Source organism: Cottoperca gobio, unplaced genomic scaffold (genome assembly GCF_900634415.1).
Source record: "Cottoperca gobio unplaced genomic scaffold, fCotGob3.1 fCotGob3_189arrow_ctg1, whole genome shotgun sequence".
Lineage (NCBI taxonomy): Eukaryota > Metazoa > Chordata > Actinopteri > Perciformes > Bovichtidae > Cottoperca > Cottoperca gobio.
In genome coordinates this window covers 277,501-304,458 of record NW_021166832.1, presented here as the reverse complement: position 1 = coordinate 304,458, position 26,958 = coordinate 277,501, and the positions used below count along the sequence as shown (strand labels likewise).

At 45.2% G+C, this 26,958-nt stretch overlaps 2 protein-coding genes across 3 annotated transcripts in view; one reads left to right on the top strand and one right to left on the bottom strand.

The window, feature by feature from the left end:
- Positions 1 to 24,610, top strand: part of itga5 (integrin, alpha 5 (fibronectin receptor, alpha polypeptide)) — a 40,447-nt gene extending 15,837 nt beyond the window's left edge. The window contains exons 3-30 of the mRNA XM_029426473.1: positions 676 to 776; positions 1,241 to 1,364; positions 1,907 to 1,968; positions 2,053 to 2,098; positions 2,189 to 2,314; positions 2,396 to 2,440; positions 2,690 to 2,733; positions 2,921 to 2,977; positions 4,045 to 4,097; positions 4,211 to 4,419; positions 5,289 to 5,480; positions 5,579 to 5,624; positions 6,170 to 6,283; positions 7,475 to 7,530; positions 7,894 to 8,051; positions 8,263 to 8,400; positions 12,297 to 12,364; positions 13,864 to 14,014; positions 14,099 to 14,191; positions 15,514 to 15,593; positions 15,684 to 15,764; positions 15,868 to 15,973; positions 16,292 to 16,450; positions 17,792 to 17,899; positions 20,697 to 20,810; positions 21,339 to 21,440; positions 21,814 to 21,936; positions 22,430 to 24,610. Of these exons, the coding sequence (XP_029282333.1) occupies positions 676 to 776; positions 1,241 to 1,364; positions 1,907 to 1,968; positions 2,053 to 2,098; positions 2,189 to 2,314; positions 2,396 to 2,440; positions 2,690 to 2,733; positions 2,921 to 2,977; positions 4,045 to 4,097; positions 4,211 to 4,419; positions 5,289 to 5,480; positions 5,579 to 5,624; positions 6,170 to 6,283; positions 7,475 to 7,530; positions 7,894 to 8,051; positions 8,263 to 8,400; positions 12,297 to 12,364; positions 13,864 to 14,014; positions 14,099 to 14,191; positions 15,514 to 15,593; positions 15,684 to 15,764; positions 15,868 to 15,973; positions 16,292 to 16,450; positions 17,792 to 17,899; positions 20,697 to 20,810; positions 21,339 to 21,440; positions 21,814 to 21,936; positions 22,430 to 22,513 (2,840 nt within the window). The 3' untranslated portion in view covers positions 22,514 to 24,610. The remainder of the gene's footprint in view (positions 1 to 675; positions 777 to 1,240; positions 1,365 to 1,906; positions 1,969 to 2,052; positions 2,099 to 2,188; positions 2,315 to 2,395; positions 2,441 to 2,689; positions 2,734 to 2,920; positions 2,978 to 4,044; positions 4,098 to 4,210; positions 4,420 to 5,288; positions 5,481 to 5,578; positions 5,625 to 6,169; positions 6,284 to 7,474; positions 7,531 to 7,893; positions 8,052 to 8,262; positions 8,401 to 12,296; positions 12,365 to 13,863; positions 14,015 to 14,098; positions 14,192 to 15,513; positions 15,594 to 15,683; positions 15,765 to 15,867; positions 15,974 to 16,291; positions 16,451 to 17,791; positions 17,900 to 20,696; positions 20,811 to 21,338; positions 21,441 to 21,813; positions 21,937 to 22,429) is intronic.
- Positions 24,611 to 25,701: 1,091 nt separating this feature from the next.
- The window catches only part of rapgef3 (Rap guanine nucleotide exchange factor (GEF) 3), a 29,624-nt gene continuing 28,367 nt past the window's right edge, over positions 25,702 to 26,958 (bottom strand). For both annotated transcript variants that reach the window (XM_029426471.1, XM_029426470.1), the window contains 4 exons: positions 26,780 to 26,844; positions 26,636 to 26,690; positions 26,411 to 26,482; positions 25,702 to 26,247 (listed from right to left, as the gene is read on the bottom strand). In XM_029426471.1, the coding sequence (XP_029282331.1) occupies positions 26,129 to 26,247; positions 26,411 to 26,482; positions 26,636 to 26,690; positions 26,780 to 26,844 (311 nt within the window). In that variant the 3' untranslated portion in view covers positions 25,702 to 26,128. The remainder of the gene's footprint in view (positions 26,248 to 26,410; positions 26,483 to 26,635; positions 26,691 to 26,779; positions 26,845 to 26,958) is intronic.

Genomic DNA, 26,958 nt, shown 5'->3' with positions numbered 1-26,958 from the left:
GTCGCCCCCTGCTGGATGTTAGAGAGAATGCAGGTTTAAGGCTCTCAGACCCGGAGGTTGCTGCTTGGGTTTGAAGTGTACGGGGGGGGATGAGTACAAAGACTGCGAGGGGTTCAGCAGGAGGGGATTCGGCAGGAGGGGTTCGGTTGCTCTTGACCTCACATTTCCTTTTATAGACGTCAGCCTGAGTGTGCGAGCTGTATGTGATAGTGATGTGACTTCCTTGCCTAATCGATTCGTTTGCATTTCATTCTCCATTGCAGCACAGATGTAACATCTGTCTTCCAATAAAGTTGTTTTTTAAATCCGACTCCCCAGACCATCTGTCATGTCACCTGCTGCTCTCAAAACGTTGAAGTGGGAGATCAGCATTAGTGGCCAGGTGGTCAAACAGAGCGAAGGGTCAGCGAGGTTAAGCTCATCCAGTCCAAACCGGGCCGCGCTAAAAGAGAACGATCTCCTGAACACTTACCATACTTTTCAAATTCTCACCCGGATTTTCTTTGTATGAAAAATAGTGTAACTGGAGTCTTAAAGCGTGTTTTCTGCCAATTGTCCAGATGTGTCTGTGGGCCTGGGAGGGGAAGACAGACTTAAGATGCTCAAGGAAATGAGTCAATGCATGTTTCGTCATAGCGCTATAACTCGGTGTCCTTTTCTTGTGCTTTTTCCCAGGCGATCGCACCGTGTTGCTCAACGACACAGAACATCAGGTCGATTTCAAGTCCCACCAATGGTTCGGCGCCACTGTACGATCTCACGGTGACACAATTCTGGTAAGTTGACCCTCTCAGAGAGGATTTTGGGGGGTTGGGAAAAGGAGGACTAGAGTTCCAGCTCTGCTGTCAGTTCAGTGAAGCCTGTGAGAAACGTTGTAGTGACGTCTCACTCTGTGTGTTCTTTGTTAGAGATTTGTCTCACGGATCACAGTCCATTACATTGTTGTCATTCGGGTCCAGTTTTCACCGCCAGTCTCGACGCACCGTAAATAAATGTTATGCCCCCCCCCCACCACCCCACCCCCTGTGACATCAAAGTTGAGCCGCCTCTTGTTTGGTCTGATAGTCTGGGGTGACCTGGGTTGAGTTACAGTGTTACCCTGCTCCAGATGTACGGCTGATGTACGGCTGACCTCACCCGGGGTCTCCACCAGTGTGATGTTGCAACTGGAAAAACTTTTCCCACCTGAAAGCTTCACCACATCTCCTCCATCTCTTCCCCCCCCCTCCTCTCCCCCCAGGCATGCGCCCCTCTCTACTCCTGGCGGACTGAAAGGGATGTCCCCCATTCTGACGCGACAGGAACCTGCTACCTCTCAGTCCATAATTTCACCAAATTTGTGGAGTACGCTCCCTGCCGCACAGGTACCGGTCTCCTCTTCAGTGACACTAACGCTGATTGTATATTTACCTCATAGACATAGCTTATATAATGGCAGCTGTCCTATATGTGTGCATTAGATAAAGGACAATGCTTCTGTTGATTATGTAAGGTTTAGATAAAGGAGCCAGTGTGGTGAGCAGGTAATGTGACGGCTGCAGCGTTCTGAATTAAATGTAACTTAATAACCCAGAAAAACCAGCGTTGCAATAATCTAAGCGTCTTGTAATAAAAGCAGCGTCTCAGCATTATTATGAGTTAAAAACGCTCTGGGTTTGCCAATGTTTCTCACATAAAACTAAAATGTTTTTGTGACTTTGGTCTTAATTTTATTAGCCATTTGAAGCAGAGTCTAAAATCAAGTCCAGATTTATAACGTTTAATCTGCTTGGACATGCTAACAAACACTGACTGTTGTTTCTGCTTTTGAACCTAAGAGTATTTCTGCTCATTTCCAATCCAAATATTGAGCTTTCACAGAACACGGATGTATATTCAGTACATGATGCACTGCTGTGTGTTGCAGAGATCAGTAATGCGGTGGGACAAGGCTACTGCCAGGGAGGATTCAGTGCGGACTTCACTACGGTAATAACCAAGTTCCTGTTGATGAACAAAAGGTTTCTGAGAAGATCTTTTCAGTTGAGTAATTCACAGGATTTTATCTTTCAGGATGGCAAAGTGGTATTGGGAGGGCCAGGCAGCTACTTCTGGCAGGGTATGTGGAACAATCAACCACGTGGAAACCTGTTAAAATCAAGCCTCAAGATGTCCAAGTTTAATTCATTTGTCTTTGGTCTTACTTCAGGTCAGGTGATCTCTGCAGCTAAGGAGGACATTATCAAAGCGTACTACCCTGGATACTTTATGCAGTCTGTGGAGGGCCAGATTCAGACCAGACAGGTCATGGCTGAACATGATGACAGCTACCAAGGTAAGAGAAGCTAAAATGATCTTATTATAACTGCACATATGCTCGGCATGCTGAGGCTGATGTCTGTCCTCTCGTCGACAGGCTACTCTATTGCTGTTGGGGAATTCAGCGGCGATCAGGTGGAAGGTAAGCCAATAAAAATAAAACTGGGTATGCACGCACATGGTTAATGTTAGGTGAGGCGTGCAGGAATTAAAACGCATAACGGCCAGCACATAGCAATGCAAATATTACAGCTGCAGGGAACATAAACTTGAGACAATATTTTACACGATTATTGAGGTGGAAAACGCAGTCAGTCCTGGAACTCTCTTACCCCCCTGCTGGGCTTGACCTGTGTGTTTTCTCTCTCATATTTTGCTCCAACTCTCTCAGATTTTGTGGCCGGCGTTCCAAAAGGACTCAAGCTTTATGGTTTGGTAAGAAAGCTTAATCATCACTCGCATTTTGGTGCTTTTAGATTGAGAGGCCTGGGCTTTAGATCTGGCTCTGAGACGGGAAAGTGAAAGAAGTAAAATGTGATGTTGTCACAGTTGGAATACCAGAGACTGTGCTTATATTAGCTGCGTGAAAAGACGTTCACCGTGTGTGGCTGCTGTGTTGCAGGTGTCCGTTCTGAACGGCTCAGATCTGAAGACCCTGAGTAACTACACTGGCGAGCAGGTGAGTCAGAAAGCTCCGACCTCTGCAGAAAATCTCCTTCAGGCTCCACGGCCTCTTTTCTTTTCATTGCTCGGCTCCTCATGAAAGCTCTTAATTTGTTGAGTCAGTGAAAGCAAAAATAATTTCCTTTACAACGTTCTCTTAACTAGAGTTGGTCTCTTTCGTGGTTTGCTGTAAAGCTCAGTTATAGAGGGGAAAGCGCAGCGGCAATTTGTGCAAATGGTTCTGGGAATATAAAAGGCTCCGAGCTTTAAACAGCGATGATTGACTCGGCTGAATAAATATAATCACAAGGGGATTTGCTTGCACACTGCTCCGACGACGTCTGCACTTTTTAGACTCGAGGTTCAAAAAATTCAGAAAATTAAACTGACCTGAAACAGAAACGGCACTAAACTGTAAAACCCATCAAGCCTTCATGTTTCCTTCAAGCCTCTCTTCTTCTAGTAATGCAGAATGTGAAGTGTGTAGAAGCATGTCTGTTTTGTATTATCTAATGCCGGATACACACTACACCAGAATCAAGACGATTTTGGATAATCAGCAGCAGAGCCCTGATTTGTTTGATGGTTTTAAAGATTATCTTGCCAGATTTCTTCTGTAGTTTGATGCATGTCAAGAGAGTTTTTACATTTGCAGATATGCTTCAAAGTGCATCCTGACCGCACCGCTTTCAAATCACAAATATTAAACATTTACGCTCTGATACCCTGCTGTGTGAAAGAAGGATAGCCAAAGGAACCGACCTGACTGAAGAAGGAAGGACAAGTTATAAAGCATAAAGTAGAAGTTTTGTAGTTATGTTTGTGATTTTTACTCCATTACTTTTTTTTTGTGACTTTTCACTACAAAGTAAAGTTCTTCCTGCCCATCGTCCGCCAAGAGTCAGGACTCGGATGTTCATGAATGAATTTGTTCGTTTGTGCTGTTTTGGCTAAATCGTTGCACATTTTCAACATCTGTTAAGATTTAAATAATCTGTTAGTGTGGGCGAGCCTTAAGAACAAACCAAATCTTGACGATAAGATTGTCACTGACTAAACTCGTGGAAACTCTTTTCTTTACAGATGGGGTCATATTTCGGGTACGCAGTGGCAACGACTGACATAAACAGTGACGGGTGAGTCGTCGCCTTGTCCCTGAGTTTAGATTGTATGCCACCAACAACCAATTACAGGCGTCCATGTGTCTGAGCTTAAATTAGTTTGTGTGATTTTCCTTTCTTGTCTGCAGCATGACTGACCTGCTGGTGGGAGCTCCCATGTTCATGGTCCGGGGCTCCGATAGCCGTCTGGAAGAGATGGGCCGGGTCTATGTTTACCTGCAGCGGGGCCCCGTCAATCTGGAGCTCCGCCTCCCTCACCTGACGGGCACCCAGGTGTTTGGGAGATTTGGCAGCACCATTGCACCATTGGGAGATCTGAACCAGGATGGGTTCAATGGTAAGAATTGGGGGTTGATGGGAAAATTAAAGTACAATTAGTTTGTTGTTTCTACATCTTAGCTGTATGAAAATGAAAATTAAGTTGTATACAGAGGAGTTTTAAATAGTAGTTTTGGTTGACGTGACTCGGGATGGCCCTTTAGGAACTTCTAATATTCCAATATGCCATGATATATTATTCATTTCTTTTGATGGTCCCCAAAGGATGAAGCCTAATTGTTGATTCTTTGACTTTTCCTCGAGCTCGCCCTTAATTTTCTAAAACTTCCATTTATGACAAAATACCAGCAATACCAATGAAAAGATTCTCCTCAACTGTGCTTCCTGCTAATGAGCAAAAACAGCAACTAGCTGAAAGAGCAGCTCTGCCGGATTATAGCCTCTGGCTGTCGACCTTAAGATACAACAACTTCTGATTTCATTAAGTAAGCCGTTTGTTTGTTGCACAAAACTGCAAACGCCTGACAACTTTTCATCACAAAGGTCTTTAGTCTGTACGGACCAACAAGTCGATCTGATTAATTCTCCTGGTGGAGTTTGTTAAAAAGCCAAGAATGGCCTAAAATACCAAAGTAAATTCAAAATGGCTGACTTCCTGTTGGGTTCACAGTGGACCTCAAAGAGTCTGTTTTGTACTTCAGAACAGGTTTCATAAGCCACCAGATTTAAAGATGGATGCTTCAGCTTTGAAAACTGTTCGTCATTGAGACGTTTTGTCACATCAAAGCACGAGAACACTAAAATCTGACTTTTTTGTGAGTTTTTGAGCACCTTTAGACGTGAAAAACGTGATTCAGTTGTATCAGCTGCTCTCTCTGTTAACTTCTGCACAGATTAATATAATTCCTCACTCTTGACCTTTGGCAGATGTGGCTATCAGCTGCCCGTTTGGAGGGGACGACCAGCAGGGCCTGGTCTACATCTATAATGGATACTCAGAGGGTCTGAGGGAGAAACCGTCTCAGGTGATCACTGGCCAGTGGGCTGCTGGGGCCATTCCTGCCAGCTTTGGATTCTCCCTCAGAGGAGCTCAGGACCTGGACATGAACGGATATCCAGGTGGATAAGAGCGTCTGCCAAATTACATTTAATGCAATGGCCATCATTAGCTTTTTATATGTTTAGTGGTTTCTAATTCTGTTCCTTTACTTCCTCAGATCTCATTGTTGGTGCCTTTGGTGTTAATAAGGCAGTTCTCTATAGGTGAGTTGTTTTTAATATACTGTATGTTTGTTGTTATGCTTATTCACTTTCTTGCTGAGATATTCAACAGTTGAAAGAGAGTATAAGTAGAAAATGCACTTTATAATGTAACTCATTCTTTTTTTATTGGTGCCTTTTGTTTTATTTTGAAGAAACAGAAAGACAGACACTTTAATATCTATTTATTTATTGTATGTTATTATATGTTTGCTTAGCATAATGATGGACAGGACAGGGAAACAAAGATAATAATTCCACCTCACAGCATCTTGTTTGTTTAATCTGTACAAAATCTGTGTAAAAGTTCTGGTGGGCAGATGTTTTACCTTTTAAACAGGGCTAGCCAGCTGTTTCCTCTCTTTATGCTATGCTAAGCTAACCATGCTATGCTAAGCTAACCGTCTCCCTAACAGACAGATATGAGAATGGTCTCGATCTTCTCATTTAACTCTTGACAAGCGAAGATGAACATTTATCTAAAATGTCAAGCGTTTCCTTTAAACAAAGTGAAAATGTAATCTCTGTGTTGTTTTTGTTACCCACAGATCCCGCCCGATAGTCAACACCAGCGTCTCTCTGACGGTTTACCCCACCATGATCAACCCTGAAGAGAAGAACTGCATGGTCACCAGTGGAAACAGCAGCATTCCTGTTTCCTGGTGAGCGTTAGCATCTTGTGCAGCACCAACACGCAGCTTCCTGTGACTCTGCTTCACTTCTGCTCTGTTGCTATTTGTTTGACCCCCCACATGCATAAAGTCTCCTATCCCGGCAGGAAGCTCTGATAAGAAAGATCCTTCCCATCAGCAGTCGGGATAATAATTCATACCGAGTGCTGCTCTGATCTGACCTGTTTTCTAAATGTCTTCATATCTCACCGTTTGTGCTGAGCAGCAGAGGAATCACATGCTGAATAGCAGCATTGTTGGCCGTTTTTCCTTTTTGTGCACAGCACTCAGTTCTAGAAAAGGGGAGAGGAAACAGACGTTGGTTGCTCGCTGTTTGACATGGTTGACACCGCGCTCATGTGTCTGCACTCCCCCCTCCCCTCCTTTTCCAGATCCTGATCCATAAAGGAAACTCTTGTATACACATGTGTCTTGATTACACTACGTTGCCTGGTGATGAGGAGTTTTTTAGGTGGGGGTGAAAGGAGAGCACAAGGGATAATGGGAGGGGAGGGGCTGCAGGTTTTTTTGTGTGTGCTGTTGCTTTGAATGAGATATTGTTTGGTGGTGGAACACAGCTGGGAAACATCAGGACACGTAGACACACGCTCGTGCAGAAACAGGAGCTTATACATGAAGTTATTACTCCTCCACAGACGTCCTTGTACTCTTTCTGTCTCCTTTTTCACCTTTTCCGGTTTTCTTTCTCCCTCAAGAAAGAAACACTCAGTGTTCCTCTGCGACTCTTGTGTGGGTTTACTTGTAAAAGGATTGGGGGTTTTGGGGTTGCAGACTTTTGGACAGCAGCAGCGTGTTGTGCTGCTGATGTCATGGGAGAGAGAGCTACAGGCTTATACAGACGGCCATCGACTGGTCAGCGCTGAAACCTGAGTCGCCCAATTTCACCCTTCTTAACTTTAGTGTGTGGGGGGGCTGCGGGTGGAAAAGGAGACGCACCGATTTATCAGCCTGGCTGGTGAAAGCGATGCCAGTTTGCCTCCTTCTTCACATTCTGCATTGTTTTCTCATTGCGTCCCGTGCCTTGTAATGTGAACCATGTAGGGAGCTGACATGAGAAAAGTGAGGCAACACGTGAGGGCATGAGAGGTTTCCTGTGTGTACAGTATTTATACTGAATGAATGTTTCTCTCATCATGTCCTTGTCCCTTCTGTCCAAAACAGTGTCAACCTGAGTTTCTGCATATCTGCTGATGGGAAGCACCTTCCAGACGTCCTAGGTGAGCCAATGTTCCACATCTGCACTTTATTACAAGTAGGAAAACTGTGGTGATGTTTTAATTCCACAACATTCTGTAGGTTAAAGTGTTCTGGCAGGTGCAGTGTGCAAAAATGTTTTTAGCGATCCACCTTTCCCTCTCAACCCCCCCAGTTATTATCTGTAATGACCCCTCCCTTTATATACAAGTGTTCTCCGTGCCATTAATTGTGCGTTACATTGACTACATTGTGTGTGCTTCAGAGTATTTATGGAGCTCTTTTTTTTAAACCTGTCATTACGTGACTCAAGAACATTCATCAAGCTATGAACTCATTGAGTGAGTGTGTGTGTGTGTGTGTGTGTGTGTGTGTGTGTGTTCCAGATTTCCAGGTGGAAGTGCAGCTCGATAGTAATAAGCACAAGCAGAAGGGTGCAGTGAGGAGGGCTCTGTTCTTGGATTCCCAGCAGCCTTTGCTCCAGAGGAGTGTGAGGGTGCGCCATGGCGAGCGTGTTTGCAACAACACCAAGATCTACCTGAGAGTAAGATCCTTCTCTCTGATTAAAAACCTCTGTGACTCTGATTATTTGTTATAATCACTGGCAAGAAATGTGATTAAAAGCAGGTCTTTCTATAAATCTTTTACGATTTATGATCTAAACTAAAATCCTGGGGCATTCTGGAACAACGTGTTCTCACTCTTTGTACAAACTGCATCTGATAAAAGCCTGCTGTTTGTTTCTTTGATTGCAGGATGAGAAAGAATTCAGGGATAAACTCTCCTCCATTTATGTGGCCTTGAACTTCAGCTTGGATCCAAAAGCTGCAGCCGACTCCCACGGGCTGCGGCCCATCCTCAACTATCAGACCACCAGCGTTATTGAGCAGAAGGTATTTAGATGTTCACTACATTTCTCCGATCTTCTATCCAGCTCAGTTGACCTTGGATAACCCTCGGTGATTTATGACTCGACCAAATCAAGAAATACTTTCAACTCGACTTAAACTTTAAAACTAACGACTTGTACATTAAAAAATTATTTAATTTAATTATTTAAAAAGTGGGTCCATGAATCAATTCATTTCCTTTCATTTTCTAAATCAACTAAAATTAATGCTATTTATTCCCATTAAGTCGACACTCAGATCCTCTTTGAACCGACAGCATCCAATCAAGTTGCAGGAGAGAACCAGGAAGAACTGACGTTACGTTCATGTTCAAAAATGACACAGTGGTCAACAAAAACCTAATTGCAGTGTGCAGAACGTGCAGGTGGAAGTCTGTGAAGAACTCATTATGACTCTTGAGTGCAAACACTAGTGACTTACTTCTGACTTGGTCCTCTGAACCGAACCCTAGCTTACTTTCTACCATCATTATATTGTAGAAGTGTTCCCTAATAATGGTTTGGTTCTTCGATTGCTTAGACTCCTTCACTCTGGAAAGCTGAACATGTCCAGGGAAGTGTTTCCCTGTCCTGCTCTCAGACTGTGTGACAGTACGGAGGTGACTGGTTTGTTGCAGAGCTGCAGACTGAAGGTTGCTAGATATTTCAGGGCGGGGCACAGCCAGGCGTTTTGCCCATCTGGTTGAAATCTCGCGGCGTTGTGCCAGTTTTCCTCTGGCAGTGAGTGGAGTTGGCTCAACATGTGGGCATCCACCATATGTGAGTTCAGCAGCAGCCACTGGGTTGGAGCGTTTGGGAAATGGAAATCAGCGTCGTTTTTTATCTGCAGTTCTCTCTCTATGGTGGTTTGTTTCTATCTCTTTGGATCAGGACTGAACCCTGTCATTGATGTCCTTCAAAGCTGCTGGGCCTCCAACAGATGTGGTCTATCTCTGAAGCAAGACCTTGAGTCGAGCCGGAGCTAAATATCCTCCTGAAAAATAATCTGTGTTTGTGTGTGTAAACGGGGGAGGAGTGTCAGACTGCCAACATATTTCATTAATCTTGCTTTCCACTGTGTTAATGCAACAGCGTATAAACAGTGAAGGGTGACGATGATACCGCAGCCTTAGCCTTGATCACACTTGATGCCCTATTGATTTCCACATGTGCTTTGCAGCACATGTAACGTTTCATTGAGTCTGCCAAGTCCTTACTCTCTTCAAGCTGTGAGAGTGAGACTGATGTGCTCGACCTCTCTGTCATCCTAACATGTTCCACATGTTTCCATGAGGAGTTAAGGCATTATGATTGATCTATTAATTGCAACCTTTTTCAGATCGTGTACGCAGTGAAACAAGAAAGGATCCCAGTTGTTGTCACCTCTTTAGGACTTGGAAGCGGCTGAAATTGTGCATCAATGCCTTCATTGTTCTTAAAATAATAACATCTGACCAAATGAGGGGGAATTTGTTAGGGATGCACGATATATATCAGGGCGATAATACGAAGCCAAATGTCTTTCATTGACTGAACAAGCACAGCATCGACACCTTTTTAAAGGTGGCGGTATGCACCTTTTTAAAGGTGGCTGTATGCACCTTTTAAAGGTGGTGGTATTGCACCTTTAAAGGTGGCGGTATGCACCTTTTAAAGGTGGCGGTATGCACCTTTTAAAGGTGGCGGTATGCACCTTTTAAAGGTGGTGGTATGCACCTTTAAAGGTGGCGGTATGCACCTTTTTTAAAGGTGGCTGTATTGCACCTTTTATAGGTGGTGGTATGCACCTTTTAAAGGTGGTGGTATGCACCTTTTAAAGGTGGTGGTATGCACCTTTTTAAAGGTGGTGGTATGCACCTTTTTAAAGGTGGCGGTATGCACCTTTTAAAGGTGGCGGTATGCACCTTTTAAAGGTGGCTGTATTGCACCTTTTAAAAGTGGCGGTATTGCACCTTTTAAAGGTGGCTGTATTGCAACTTTTAAAGGTGGCGGTATTGCACCTTTTAAAGGTGGCGGTATGCACCTTTTAAAGGTGGCTGTATTGCACCTTTTAAAGGTGGCGGTATTGCACCTTTTAAAGGTGGCGGTATTGCACCTTTTAAAGGTGGCGGTATGCACCTTTTAAAGGTGGCGGTATTGCACCTTTTAAAGGTGGCGGTATGCACCTTTTAAAGGTGGCTGTATTGCACCTTTTAAAGGTGGCTGTATTGCACCTTTTAAAGGTGGCGGTATTGCACCTTTTAAAGGTGGCGGTATTGCACCTTTTAAAGGTGGCGGTATGGCACCTTTTAAAGGTGGCGGTATGCACCTTTTAAAGGTGGCGGTATTGCACCTTTTTAAGGTGGCTGTATTGCACCTTTTAAAGGTGGCTGTATTGCACCTTTTAAAGGTGGCGGTATTGCAACTTTTAAAGGTGGCGGTATGCACCTTTTAAAGGTGGCGGTATTGCACCTTTTAAAGGTGGCTGTATTGCACCTTTTAAAGGTGGCTGTATTGCAACTTTTAAAGGTGGCGGTATGCACCTTTTAAAGGTGGCGGTATTGCACCTTTTAAAGGTGGCGGTATTGCACCTTTTAAAGGTGGCGGTATTGCACCTTTTAAAGGTGGCTGTATTGCACCTTTTAAAGGTGGCTGTATTGCAACTTTTAAAGGTGGCGGTATGCACCTTTTTAAAGTTGGTTTCCAAAGCGCCAATAAACAGAAAAAGAAGAAGCTGCACGATGTGGATGTTTTTCAGTTTCAGACGAAGACCCTAAAAAAATAACTTTAGAAGATTGTCAGTCAGATTTGTTCGTGCATAAACTACCAAACTTCTTTTGAAAATACAAAAATGTGAAAATTATCGGTCATCTTATCGGTGTCGCCTGAAAACGAATCCATATCGTGCATCCCTAGAATTGTATTAATGAATTCCCCTCATTTTGCCAAGTTTTGATTCCACTGCATGTCCTCATTGTGTCACATGTTGAGGTCGGTGTTGTTGTTGTTATTTAACTACAGCGCCTACGAGCGCCGCTCTCCTGCCCGACACAGATAAACGGACGCATCGTGCACATGTGGCCAAGTTAACATGGCGGTTACCACGGTGTCCATAATTAGAGGCCCCTGCATGGTGTAATGACAAGGGGGGCGCTTGGCTCCCTCTAATCTCCTCCTCCGATTCTATTTATTATCCTCATCGTCACGAGCATCGTCACACTGTCACAGGCGCAGCGAGGTGCAATTTAGCAGTCCGCAGGGCTTTCCCTGCGGCGGCCCTGCCACACGTTCAGCGGTCATCCTCTCATCCCACTTTTCAGGTCCACACAGATATCCTCTGTGTCCGTTGTTTCCTCTAGGCCCCTCCCTCCCCACATGATCCTGTGGTTCGCTGGGTGGCGCAGCGTGCGGTGAAAGCGTGGTTGCCCACATGGCGCTGTGATGTGGGACGCTGGGAGAGCGGGCAGCTTTGTGCTCCGGCTCCTCAGGAGTATCTCCTCCGGCTCTGCTTCTCTCGACTCTTCCGACGTTCATCATTTCCTTCTCGTACGCCGCAAACAAAAAGCATGTGTGAGCCGGGACAGCTGGTTCAGTGCGTCTGCGCCCGTCATGACCTCACAGACGTCGTCCCTCTGAGCCACAACAATGTTTTGTGATGATGAGGCGAGGATGTGTTGTAGAAAGGCGGGACAGCAGTGCAGGTGTGTGTCTGTGTGTGCTGGAATGTATTAGTCACACCACATGTCGCATCTTGCTGCGCTCTTCCTGTTGTCTCCCATAAACAGACGAGTGATTTATCTCGTCTGCCTAATTCTCTTCACGTGTAGAAGAAGTGTGTTTAGGTTATAATTTACTGTACGATCGTCACGGTCTGCAGACCCCATTAAACCTTTTGTAATCACCCCAATGTGCTTCTTCCAGGCTCAGATTCTGCTGGACTGTGGGGAGGACAACATCTGCGTTCCTGACTTGAAGCTGGCAGTTCAAGGGTGAGTCCCTTCATTTCCTTCATGGCCGGATTACGAGACGATGTTCCCCTGGGCACAGACGTGCAGAAGGCACCACTACGTCTCTTTGTAGTTGTTTTGTGTCTCTTTGTAGTCGTTTTATGTTTGTTTGGGGTCATTTTGAGTCTCTTCCTGGATACCACATGTCTCTTTAAATGACATTTTGCAGTTGAAGGCCGGGAGGGCCCCTGACACTTCGGGCCCCTGGGCCTGCGCCCAGTAGGCTCGTTCAGTAATGCATGCATGATTTTGTAATATATTGCAAAAGAAATCCCACAGCGTGTGGATTTCAGGGAACATATTAAATGGATAATACACGGCCCTCTGTGAACAGGGTCACTGAACTCTTCACCTTGGATTTGAGTGCTAAAGTGTAAATACAGCTGTTTGTGTTGTTCCGCTGCTTTGTTTAGTTTAGCATACCAGAGAGGGAGCGCTAATAGCCTCGGTGGTGCAGAGTCGGACTCCGCCGGTCTCTGAAAGCAGGAAGCCTCTCCGCTCTACAGGTGCTCTGACAAACAGTGAGGCAGCTTCTGAAGCTGTCAGCCTGCCTTCCACACCAAATCTGTTCGCATTTTCCTCAAGAAATAACAGCCTCCCGATAACTCCCTCCTCTGCTCTGTCATTTTGATTTCACATTCCTATATTTATCTTCCATCTGCCTCCAACGTATGGCCGATCCATCACATGTGGAACAACCTGCTCCGTCCAAGTGCAACTCCAGAACTTGAGCCGTACAAAGTGTGATTGGTGCAATTTGAAATAATAGCTTGATGTTTTTGTCTGCTCTGTTGTAAATTAAGAACGCCCTAATGGTATTGAGAGGGCTTGACGGGGGACGGCTGTGATTTAGTGGAATTTCGGATAAAAAACTAAAGAAGTATCCATCATTCCTGCAATGTTGGTTCTTCTATTCTTCTGCCAAAGCACATAACCTGTGAGACCGCGGGTCTCCCAGGGAAGCTTTAAGGTTTTGTGGTGTTTTCTAATTTTGAGCCTTTGTTTGGTTTAAAAAGCGCAGAGTTAGAATCAGACTCGGGTCGACTCGCCGGCTGGCGGAGGATCAGCTGCAGAAACCTTCTCTCCTGCTCTGCTTCATGAGAGCGCGCTGTAATTAAAAGCGTCTGTGTGGCCCTCCAAAGGGAATTCTCTCATTGTTCGTAGCAGTGGAGGGAGAGGGGGGGGGGGGTTTACAGTCCTACGCTGTGTTATTAAACATGTATGACTTTATTACCACGTCGGAAAAGTTTTCCTTTAATGGCAGGGGCTTTGTGAGATCTAATCGTTGTGTTCTTCGCAGCCGGGCTCTAAAACGAAGCGAAAAAAATTTATCGGCTTCACTAAAAGCTATTTATCACCAACTGCCAGCACACACAAACGGAGAATGTCACGACGACTTTCTGCACATTTATTTGTCTAAAGAGTCCTGACTTAACCAGACCCCATTAGTGCTCAACCTTTTCTTTTGCTGGTGTCCTCAGGAACAGGAAGGAGGTGTACCTGGGTGATGACAACTCGCTGACCTTGACCTTCAACGCCAGGAATGAGGGCGAGGGAGGGGCGTATGAGGCGGAGCTGTACGTGGTGCTGCCCCACGAAGCTGACTACAGCGGTATTTCCCGCAATAATGAGGTGACTAGAAAAGTGATTACGGCTGTTGGTCTTCATGGATTGTCCTTTTCTGTGCTTTGACCAATCTTTCCTCTTGTTTCTCAGAGTCTGACCCAGCTGACCTGCAGCTATGACACGGAGAACCAGACCCGGTTCCTCAGCTGTGATTTGGGTAACCCCATGAAGTCTGGCACCAGTGTAAGCACACCCCTGTGTTTTGGGTGATTTTTGCCCCCTATGTTCATTACAGGTCATTTTAGCAGACTTACATTGAACTAAGTACAGGGACAGTCTCCCTGGAGCAACTCAGCGTTAAGTACCTTGCTCAGGGGTACACTGGTATTGAACTCCCGACTTTCTAGTGTTCGGAAGGCGTACCACTAGACCACTAGGCCATCACCACCCATAATTAAGAGGCATTAACAGACACGATTGCACATTTTGTCCTTTAATTCCTTCTCTAATATCTGTTGTATATTGCTGTGAAGTTCAAGTTCCTCACCAAAAAACTACATTTTACAAGATTACATTTAAACACATCATGATAACATTATAATTAACTTTTGTCCAATACTCAATTTTACTGAATAGAGCTTGAATGCATCATAATGTAACTCAATGCAACCTCTGTTAGCGAGCTAACGCTAACTAGCTCTTCAACACAGATTGGTTGTTCACAATGAAGCATTATCACCGTAGAGATTGCATGCTCCCCCCTGGTGTTCTGTGCCCGTCCCCCCGTCCCCCTCGGCGGACCTGTATGGCACTGTGGTGAACATTTAACACAACAACATAATTTCCAGCTCTTCGTATGAAAAAAAGGTTGCATGCCGGCCACAGGTTGGGTGTGAACGGCACAGGAAAAGTCGGTATGTGTTAGGAAATGTTGTGACAGGAAGTACAGACTGTCAGCGCCCTGCTGGGAAGAGTCCCCCTTTTTAATGATGGAGTCACAAGCTGGCATGCTTTCATTAGGTCTGCAGAGGAAGACCTTCAGATACATGTTACCTGGTTAATGTGTCTCACATTGTCGAACTCGCAGATCTGATATGTAAAGACGGACGCAGAGAGACTTCCTGTCTGCTTGTGTGATCTGGAATTATAGATACAGAAAAGTCAGAACTCTCAGCCACATTTTGAATCTGTCCACGTGTAATGCATCTGCGAGGAGTTCACTGACACACCCAAGAAGATCACACATGAGGATGAGATGAGTAGAGAGGGGAGGAAGAGGATCCTTAAAGGGACAGTTCACTCAAAAATACACATTTGCCATATCTAGATAGTTCTGGTGTGAGTGAAGTTGGGTAAAGCACCACAGGCCCAATGCCATCGAGTTCCTTTATATTGGGGAGAGAAAGCATAACCTGCAGGTAACGGGTCAAATATGTATTTTTGGTTTAGGGTTGGACTGGCCCTTCCTTCTCTGTTACTTGTTAGGTACAGCAGTACTGGAAAACAACATATATATACTTTAATGTTTAAATTCTGATTGATATGTTGGCTCTCCCTCCCTGCAGCTGTGGGCAGGTCTGCGCTTCACAGTGCCGCGGCTGAAGGACGTGCACAAAACGGTCCAGTTTGAGCTGCAGATCCGCAGGTACAGCAGCATCACAGACACTGAGAATATAAGTGTGTTCTGTACCTCCTGAATAATAACCCAAGTCTGTCCTCCTCTCTGTTTCCACAGTAAAAACGAGAATAATTCCCACAGTGAGGTTGTGCCCTACAAGCTGGATGTGGTGGTTCAGGCTGAAGTCATTCTGCAGGGGTGAGTTCAGCGTTAGGATTCCCTTATTTGAACTTTTGGATGTTCATCAGCTCTCTGGTGCCTCCCTACGCACTTTCTCACGTCCCCACTTTCTCTTTTTAAGCGTGTCTCGACCAGATAAGGTCGTTTTCCCGCCGGCCAACTGGAAGGTGACCAAAAACTACGAGGTGGAGCAGGACGTTGGGCCTGTAGTGGAGCACATCTATGAGGTAATCACACAGTTTATTCATGAAGTCCACTTCCAAGGGGGGGGGGGGTGAATGAAAACCAAAGAAAGCAGTGTGAATTATTCTGTATTCTCTTCTCAGATGAAGGATTTCAGTCCTCGGACGTCTGGATCTTAAGTTCTCACATTTACACACCTATTTGTACATTAAGAAAATATGTCAAATATGAAAGTTTCCGCCTGGGAAAACATCTGTTGAACCCCCCCCCAGCTACAACCAAGTTATGAAACTATCAAGCTGCTCTTGAAGTTTTCTCATACTTCACATTCTAAAGTTTCCTATTTCATTTCTGTGTTCCAGCTGGTGAACAACGGGCCCAGCCGGATCAGCCACACCCTGCTGGAGCTGCGCTGCCCCCTCAGAGTCCAGGGTCAAACTCTGCTCTACCCTCTGGACTTCTCCATCGAAGGCCCCATCAACTGCACCGCCGACAAAAACATGAACCACCAAGACCTCAAAGTAAGTGTCTCGGGATTCATATTGTTTCCCGAAAATGAGACGTTTCCTTCTCCCGGGAGCAGAAGCACACTGTCCCCGGAAATTATGTTTCAAAACACATTAATCATATTTCTAAAGGTAACAAAGAGATTTCTGCATCCGGACTGTTATAGTTTATTATTATTCAGGCAAAAGAACGGCTGTTAAAATACATTATAATGAACGTAACGCTTGCAGCTGGAACTTCACCACAGCTGTCTGGCATGTTTAACAATTATTCACTGCAGAAGCAACTAAAGTCATTAAACGTCATTTTATTAAACCGAGATCCCTGCAGTGTTGCATCCCTGCAGTGTTGCATCCCTGCAGCGTTGCATCCCTGCAGCGTTGCATCCCTGCCGAGTTGCATCCCTGCCGAGTTGCATCCCTGCAGAGTTGCATCCCTGCAGAGTTGCATCCGTGCAGCGTTGCATCCCTGCAGCGTTCCATCCCTGCCGAGTTGCATGCCTGCCGAGTTGCATCCGTGCAGCGTTGCATCCGTGCAGCGTTGCATCCCTGCAGCGTTCCATCCCTGCCGAGTTGCATCCCTGACGAGTTGCATCCGTGCAGCGTTGCATCCGTGCAGCGTTGCATCCGTGCAGCGTTGCATCCGTGCAGCGTTGCATCCCTGCAGCGTTGCATCCCTGCAGCGTTGCATCCCTGCAGCGTTCCATCCCTGCCGAGTTGCATCCGTGCAGCGTTGCATCCCTGCAGCGTTGCATCCCTGCAGCGTTGCATCCCTGCAGTGTTGCAGCGTTGCATCCCTGCATGTTTCCTGTTATTATTTTTATCGGGAACTAGGAAATAGTTTTCACGTGTGATCCCGGGATCAAACACACCTCTCAGGGTCGAATGAGGCCGAATCAGAGGAACGTCTCCCACCGTTTCCCTCTTAGATGTATGATTAACAGTCCTCGCTGGTTGGCCCACACCCTCCTCCTCCCCCCAGCTTCTCAGCCCCACCCAGGACACTAACCCCACCACCACCACTTTGAAGTCCCGGCTCTTCCCTTCGCTCAGAGTAGATGAACCACCTCACCCAGCAACAGCGGCGCGCCCCCCTCGTCCCGAGCTGTAGCTGCGGGAACATTTCTGAGCAGTTGTTTGTGTTTACATCCGATTCTTGACACATGTTGTGAGCGCTCATCCGTCTCAGCCGTGATCTAATGTTTCTTCTCTCCCTGGTGAATTGCTAAGTACAGAGCTCACATGCATCTGATTAATGACCAACATCCTCCGGGTCATGCTGACGTTATACTGACAGAAAGGCTGGTGATGAGTGTGTGTCCTAATGGGTGTGTGTGTGTGTGTTCTCTCCTTTAGCTCCAGCACACTTCCACAGAACCACCTATCCTGGCACTGAAGGCACATGAGCACCATGTCGAGAGGAGGGACGTCCACAGGAATCAACTCGCTCATTTGACGAACCTGGTAAGAGAAGAGACGCTAAACACGTTTACATGCTCTGCTACATGTAGAGATGTTGTGTTATTTATCTCCAGAACTGGTGTTCTTCAGACGAGAGGAACACGAGAACATCAGAGTGTGTGTTTGTAACTGTGTGTGTAGATTTAAACTCTCCACAGCTACATTACATAACGCCTCATGTACATATTAAACACTTGTAATATAAACTGTGTTGATGTGAGTCATGAAGTGGGGAAGCTTCATGATATCTGTTAGTTACATGTTGACCCTGTTCACCTGTAGTGTGTACAACATGTATGACTCTGTTCACCTGTAGTGTGTACAACATGTATGAATGTTACAACATGTATGACTCTGTTCACCTGTAGTGTGTACAACAGTATGACTCTGTTCACCTGTAGTGTGTACAACATGTTACAATACATATCTTTAAAGGAGCTTTTCTCTAAAGGAGCTTTTTCTCCCACTCTTCAGCAGAAGTCTCCACTTCAGCAGCACTTACATACACCAAACTTTCCACTTTCATTCCTCTCTATATTCTGAAGCTTTGTGCAGAGGGCTTTGTTCACATGTCACTCACAGCTCATGTTATACACGCTACACTCACTACATGCAGGAGATGCACTAAGTTCTGTGTGTAGTTCACGTTCTATGAATACAATGGGTTGTGTGCTCGGATGAACGTCGTCAGGCCAAAAGGTGAAGACTAATGTAACAGGTGAGTTGAAAGTGAGGGAACGAGGAGCTTGAGTTTACAGTTTGGGGTTAATGTGGTGAAGTAGTTAAGATAATGAGTGTGTCACTTACAGAGCTGTGTGTAATGAATACGAGAGCTTTAAACAATGTCCTTTGTTTCCGTAAGTGAAGTGTGCAGGTCTGGATGTATGTTGGTGACACTGCTCCTACATGAGGCTCCTGGGAGTAGATAATGAGGTTATGATGTCGTTAAAGGGGGGGGGGGGGGGTCAGAGGGCACGGTGTGGTGGTTAACATTAAAGAGCCTTCAGTAGTGGTGGAGGGGGGGGGGGGCTTTCTGTCCGTGATGCACTGCTTACATCTCTGTTATTTTGGGCTCTGGGTGTTGTGTTGTGGGGCCCCGTGACACACACACACACACACACACACACACACCCTCTTGATCCCCAGCTGCAGGTAGCTTCTCTGTGGATACCTGCCGCCACCAAAGAGTTCTTTGTCGGAGCGCCTATCGCTCCTAACCGGCCTCGTTTATCAAGCACGTCCAATGACACGTTAGCATGAAAGACCCCATTCTCCCGTGTCCCCCCCGTGTCTGCACTTTTACTTTTACGCTCGGGAGGACAGACATCTCTGTTCAAAGTGTCTCCTGATCAAAGTGTTCAGTGATGCTCGGATGAAGCCGAGGTCATGGAGAGAAGTTAGAGTGACCTGCTGCTTTGAAGAGCTCAGCTGCAGAAGGAACTGATATTACTTGTTATTACTTGTGCATCATTATTACTTGTATACGTCGGTGGTATTGGTAGTATCAGCTGCTTTATTACTGCTACTCTCTAATATGCTCCCTGAACCAAAGGGTTTGTAAGTTTTAACACTTTTATTAAAGTCAGTTATTAGCCAGTAAATCTGTTTTAGGGTTGCCAGGTTGGGATACACTTCTTCCTGCACCTTGCTTTTTAAAAACCTTTCTAATGATTTACATCTTAATTGTGATTAATTTGACTCTGAATTTAAGTGCTCATCGTGAGGATCTTGAGAGTTCTTCTCTTGAGTCTGTAGAACAACACTTGTAGTTGAGGACGTCTCTGCAGCGCCACGAAACCTCGTCAGAATCAATATTTAGTTTTAAAGAAATGAGTTGCATATTGCTCTAATCCATATTTATTATACATTTTTATATTGTCTCTCTATAACATCCTGCAACATTACGTGCACATACGTTCCACGTGTTAGTCTGCAGGTAACAGACACACACACATCGGTTGATAGAATCAGCTTCTGCAGAAGACCATGGTGCATTTCTTCCCGACTTATGAAGATGTGCAGACGTGATGCATTATCACCATGTACAGGACCTACAGTGTGCAGCAGCTACAGCAGTGAAGCTGTGGGAACTGCTCCAGATCTGCACCACATAACCACCCCCCCAGGAAGGAGACGTGGGACGGGGCGTCTTTGGCTCCGCTCCATGTCCGTGTCATTTCCACAGAGCTCCGTGGCCCCCGGTGCCCTGGGGCATCACGGAGGTCCACCGGGAGGAAGTGGACTGATACGCTCCCTGTCTGTCTGAATACCCTCATTAATTGTCAGACTGAGCCTGAGGGGCCGGGCGGGGGCTCTCTGCTCCTCCTGTGTTGGCCCTACGTGGTGTAATAAGTCAACTAGAACCCACTGAAACCTCTCAATGTGTGTGTGGGGGGGTCGAGCTGCAGCACACCTCTGAAACACAGTGTGTGCATGTTCTAAATAGTTCAACGTGCCAAGCTGCATTCTGGGGCTCTAATTAAAAGTGTGTATTATTCAGTCTGGAGAAGAACTGGTCGGTTTTAGTGGTTGTGAAATAATGTGGCGAATAGTGCACGCTGCATTTTACAGTCTCATGACATTCCTCCCATCTAATTTGAAGCAGGCGTGGAATAGTGATCATAACATTGGGCTCTTTGTTATGTTTATTGGACCTTCAGCGGTACCAGGGCTGTTGTCCGGCCTTCCTCCGTCTAAATGTTCACACGTGAAACTTTCACCTATTTACGCACAAAAAGGCATTCAGCATTTAAAGAACTTATATTTGGTATGATCAGCTGTTTCCTCTCTGTTCCCGTAGACCTGCTCCAACACGGAGTGCTGGGCGCTGCGGTGCACCGTGGGTCTGCTGGAGAAGGGCACAACCGCCATCCTCAAAGTGCGCTCCCGCATCTGGGCCGAGACCTTCACCGAGGTTAGTCCCAGATGAACCCTCGCGTGCACACGAACGCGCCCGCCAGACGACAAAGGCCCGGCGGAGGAAAAGGCTGTTCTCTATAGATTAGTCTTTTCCCAGCCGTGCTCTTTCTCATGTCGGGCTTCGGGCAGGAAGTAAGAAGCCATTTTTCATAAAGCATCCAAAAAGTACGGAAGCCCTGAGAGGCCAAAGCGAGGGGAAAATATTCACTGAAGTCCAGATCTTAAGATTTATGATAAAGGGGGGGGGGGGGGGGGGTTGTCGGGTGACATCTTTAAAATCTGTGCAAACTCGTTTCACCTGCACAAAGTCTTTTCATGGACTCTGGACTTCTTTAACACGTTTAACAATCTATCTGATCATCTCAGTATCTCCTCCACGGTCTGAGGCCACATTCATTATCTGGCATCGCAGCGTCTGCAGGACAGGAACTGAAGGGACGTTAGCATACAGTGTCTGTCGCCACCTCGTGGACACCTGCTGCATTGTGTTCATGTCTTCCCTGTTGATTGTTACTTCCTGCAGAGAGTTTACAAGCACTATGTGCTGGAGTGCCTGGCCAGGTACAGTGTGGAGAAGATGCCGTACGCCATCCTCCCCAGACACGCGCCCAGCGGACACAAGAAGGTATTTAACATATTTTATTTCATTATCTGAGATAATATTAATGTAATTCTTCATTTTCTTTGTTGAGTTTAGTGCGAAAACTTGTGTAATATTATAATATAATGTATAATATAATCGGCTACTATTTAGCTAATTGTTTAATAATTAAAGTTATTTTTTTAATGTTTAAATGTCAGAAAATACTGTTTCCGAATAAACTTTTCTGTTTTATATCTTATTAAAGTGACTTTTACAAACTGGGATGGACATTTTCCACTATTTTCTGACATTTAAACACCAAACCATGAATGTAGAACATAATCTGCAGATAGTCCATAATTAAAATAATGGTTGTTCTAGTTGTGTTGAACTCACAGACTGCTTCTGTCCTCAGGTGGTGACCCCGCTGGTGTGGAATAAGCCGGATATCGAGAACTCGGTTCCTCTGTGGATCATCATCTTGGCCATTCTGGCCGGTTTACTGCTTCTCGCTCTGCTCATCTACGTCCTCTACAAGGTCAGTGCTCAACAACCAGTTACTGCAAAAACAGGGTTTTATACACTTTGTGTTATTTATCTCCAGAACTCGTCTTCTTCAGACGAGAGGAACATGAGAACATGAGAGTGTGTTGATGTGAGTCATGAAGTGGGGAAGCTTCATGCTGATATCTATTAGTTACATGTATGACTCTGTTCACCTGTAGTGTGTACAACATGTATGACTCTGTTCACCTGTAGTGTGTACAACATGTATGAATGTTACAATACATATCTTTAAAGGAGCTTTTTCTCACACTCTTCAGCAGAAGTCTCCACTTCAGCAGCACTTACATACACCAAACTTTCCACTTTCATTCCTCTCTATATTCTGAAGCTTTGTGCAGAGGGCTTTGTTCACATGTCACTCACAGCTCATGTTATACACGCTACACTCACTACATGCAGGAGATGCACTAAGTTCTGTGTGTAGTTTTCTAATTCCTGCTTTTTCTAAAAATGTTTTCTCATAGTTCGGCTTCTTCAAGCGCTCTCTCCCGTACGGCACGGCCATGGAGAAAGCTCAACTCAAACCCCAGGCTGCCTCTGAGGCCTGAACAGCTGCAGTATCCGGCCTTATGACTGCAGAGTGGATCAGAGAGTTAGTGAGAGAGAGACCACTGGAAGCTCCACTGTGCTGCACGACAGGAAGACTCCAAAGATCTCCAAATGAATGTTTTTTCTTTTTTCTTTTTTTAACTTATGTCTGGTTTGTCGGCAGGTTGCGATTGTTACTAAATGGAACTTTTTCTCAACGCCTCATTAGACTGAACAGACTAGAAGAGCAGGCTGCGCCGGGTTTCCCTTTAATCGCCTTATTCTGGTGCTAAAGATCTCACGGGCCACATGTAGCTTAATGCAGCCAGGCGCTGTGCGTCCTCCGGAGGCCCGCGCGTCTTCTTCTGGTGTCTCCGCAACACGTGTCGCTCAGCATCCTGTTGAAACTGCTCTGCTTTTATCACAACATTTAAAGTTTTACGTAATTTAAGTCCTGACCTGCCCGAGGTGCTCCCCTGATTCTCGTCCTAATGCATGCTGGGATATGCTCCAGCACCGCGCGCCCCTGAGCGGGAGGAGTGCAGGGAAGTTCTTGAACTCTCTCTCTGCCTCGGGTCGGTGGACGGCGCCGGGTTGAGTTGTTTTTTGCACTCAAAGGAAATCTACTGATATAACTCCAGAGACTGAAACGGACCGACTCACCTTCCTTTGAGTTCTGACTCCTGCTGATCGCTTTCAACCCGTGCTCACGTTCAGAGTTACCATCGGAACCCCCGCAGACCTGTGAACGTCTGATCCGCTTCCGTCTTTTCTCTGGCTCGCTTTCAATCCAGTGAGTTGATGAGTGCGGCGTGACGATCAGCGCGTTGTAGCTTTGGCAGAGTTTTAGTCTGAGAGCAGGCGGGGTCGGCAGGATTAGAGCTGCACCATAATGTCACATGTCGGGATGCATCACGTGTTGTTAGTGACCTGCAGACTCTGCACGCACAGACAACCATCACACGCCGTCTTCATCATTTATCAAACTACCACAGCAGCGAGGAGCAGGAGAAAAGAAGATTCGGCTGCAGAAATAATCAGTTGCACGGAAACATTTCAGCTGCAGAAAGAAGGAAGTTGAGTAAAAAGCGGAGCTTTGTCCTCGTCGGGTGAAGATTCAGTTTTCTGGTGCAGCTCTAGTCCCGACCGTTTCCAGCTCGCAGTGCGTGTCACTGTGAGATACTGTATTTCTGATCGTCTTCGCCACGTTCACAAAGTGGCTGAAGTCATCACCCAACAGGCGACGGGGACTGAACATTAAAATGCTTCTGTTACTCGTCGTGTACAGAGATCGTGTGCCTTTGATGTAAATACTGTGTGTTTGTGTGAATGGTATATTTATGAATGTTTGTTATGTGTATGAATTTGTTGTTAGCCTTGTACAAACACATGATGTAATAACGCTGCAGTGTGTTATACATTTCCCCGCATTTTGCAACAAATTATTACATATTTTTATTACAAACTGCGGGAGTTGCATTTAAAAAAAGAAGAAGTAATAATGCATTATGTAAAAATGGACGTCTTCATGTACATGTTATATTTTTAGAAATAGATTTGGCCAATGAAAGATAATCTACTGAACTAACTATATCTTTTAAAATGTATTTTGAGTCGGTATGATTCATGCTTAAATGCATAAAAATAAACATTGTTGTTATGAATGAAGACATCCATTTGGGTTGTTATTACTTTATGCACGAAGAACAAAACATGCATTTTGTAATAACCGCTGCAATATGAAATAGTTTGAAGTGCAGTTATTATATGATGTGTTATAATCCTTCCCACTGCTCAGTCGTGCTCCCCCCCCCATTCTGCATTAGTTGCTCCTGACTCATAAACACATGAGAGTTTGAACATGTTTGTTTTTTCTCATAGACTTCTATACAACCAGAGGAGTCACTCCCTGCTGGAGTTTAGAGAGGAGTAGAAACATTTTCTCATAGACTTCTATACAACCAGAGGAGTCACTCCCTGCTGGAGTTTAGAGAGGAGTAGAAACATTTTCTCATAGACTTCTATACAACCAGAGGAGTCGCCCCCTGCTGGAGGTTACAGAGGAGTAGAAACATTTTCTCATAGACTTCTATACAACCAGAGGAGTCTCCTCCTGCTGGAGGTTACAGAGAAGTAGAAACATTTTCTCATAGACTTCTATACAACCGGAGGAGTCGCCCCCTGCTGGAGGTTACAGAGGAGTAGAAACATTTTCTCATAGACTTCTATACAACCAGAGGAGTCTCCTCCTGCTGGAGGTTACAGAGGAATAGAAACATTTTCTCATAGACTTCTATACAACCAGAGGAGTCACCCCCTGCTGGAGGTTACAGAGAAGTAGAAACATTTTCTCATAGACTTCTATAGAACCAGAGGAGTCGCCCCCTGCTGGTGGTTACAGAGAAGTAGCTACATTTTCTCATAGACTTCTATACAATCAGAAGAGTCGCAGATCCTGCAGGACGTCCTGCACCTCTGAAGAGCCGCTGAGCTCCGGGAACGAAATGTTTGGAAGTGCAATATTTATATTCACTCTTTGGTTTATGACGGTGCTTTCTTTACTTTCATCTTGGAGTTGAGATGAACCAGGACTTTCTAAAGCCTTTGAGAGATTCTGGCTTTTTTTGTTTTTCACTTGCTTTTTCACTCGACATGCTTTAAGTGTGAACGTTTTATCTCCACTTCATCACATGTGCTCACCACTTCATCGCTGGGACACTTCTGATCGCAGGAGACCAGGACGTACGCGAGATGAACTCGTGTATGTTGACACAGTCACGCATGTGCTCACCTGTCCAAACATGACACCATATGTTTCACTCTTCTCATCGCTCCCTCTTTATGTCGGCGAGCGATTTTTAGTTTGTCAAATGGTCCCCACATGGTAGTTGATTTAAAACATTGTCTGTTCTTCAGCGAACATCCCATTATTTATAATGATGGGATGATTTACTGGTTACAGGATAAGCACTGGCTTTTATTTCACATTTCCACTCTCCAGGACTTCCAAAGAGAAGTTGTACATATTCAAGACGAGGAAAGTATTTAATGAATTCAAAGAAAACTGATTTGTTGTGAATCTTTCTCACCCCATATTGGGGAGAACTTTGTTTTGGGTCTTTGAAGGTCAATTTTTACCTGTTATTGTTTGTACTTTAAATAAAAATATTTCCCTTTTTACAAATGATTGTGCTTTCATTGACACAAATAACTGAGAAAATAATTTATTTCGAAAACAACATCGTATGAAATGATATGCACGTCAGTTTGTGGCCACGTTGCCAAAACAAAAAAAAGATTTGATACAATATATTAGTTTTAATGTGAAAGAACTTGCGTGGGTAGACAAGAGGTCACATCAATGATTCTTTACACCAAACTGTATTTAACTGTATGTTGTAACGTTGTGCCGCACACACACGCACACACACTGCTGTAAGGCTTCTTGGATTAAAAACAAGTCCCCGGACATGGAATCTGATTCTCTTGTTGTTCCTCAGGTTGTTATTGTGCACACGCTCTTCACGCTGTGCAGAGAACTTCTCCACGAAGGTCCATCTCCTTGAATCAGTGGATTCACACTGTAGTGTGGAAGGTTTGTTCATCCAGCTTCACTTGTTACCGTCTTTGCCGCTCTAGCATTCGATTGTTCTCGACAGCTGTGTTAGCTTGCGCTGGTTGTCGATCACCTTCAGGTTCTGAATGTAGTGCCGGATGTTGCTGGGACTCCGCAGAGGGAGAGCGTAGTCTGAGCCTGGGAGACGAGGAGACTTTATTTTTGGAAAATCTACTTTTTTTCCCTCTGAATGTGACATTTGAAAAACAAGGGAAGCTGTAATCGGAGTGTGGAGCTAATACACAATAATAATGTTTTATGTTTTACTATAAGAACCTCTCACAGACATGATGTAGCTTACATGTAGAGATGCGGGTCGAAGGCCCTTCCAGAGACATCCGATCAGTCAGGCCCCTCTGAGGAGACGAAGCCACTGCAGAGGAGAAACACAAGTTTACCTTCTGAAGTATCCCTCATAGCCAAACCATCCTTTTACTTCAACCTGTACGTGCAACAGCTTCCTGACGGCGTTCAGGTTCAGGCCTTTGCCAGAGTCGTGTCAGACGAGCTCCTCTGGATCACTCACCGTACGGCTGGCTTCTGCAGCCTCGCACGATTTTCACCGTCTTGGCAATCATGCGCTGTGAGAATGTGAGGAAGAGGAAACTTTTAAAGTTGCACGAGAAGAGTAATCGAGCGACGTTACACAAAGAACCTTTTCTTGTCTTACCACTTTCTCAAAGTTGACCAATTTGTCAACATAGTTTGGATTTCCCTCGTTGATGAAAGTCATGTCTGCAAAGACGAGCAGAAAACATTATTTACATTCTAACTATTCATTTACTTTGTGTGCAATGCATGTATTAGCACAACGCTAATCTTCATCAGTGTCCCTGACCTTGTGTGTCC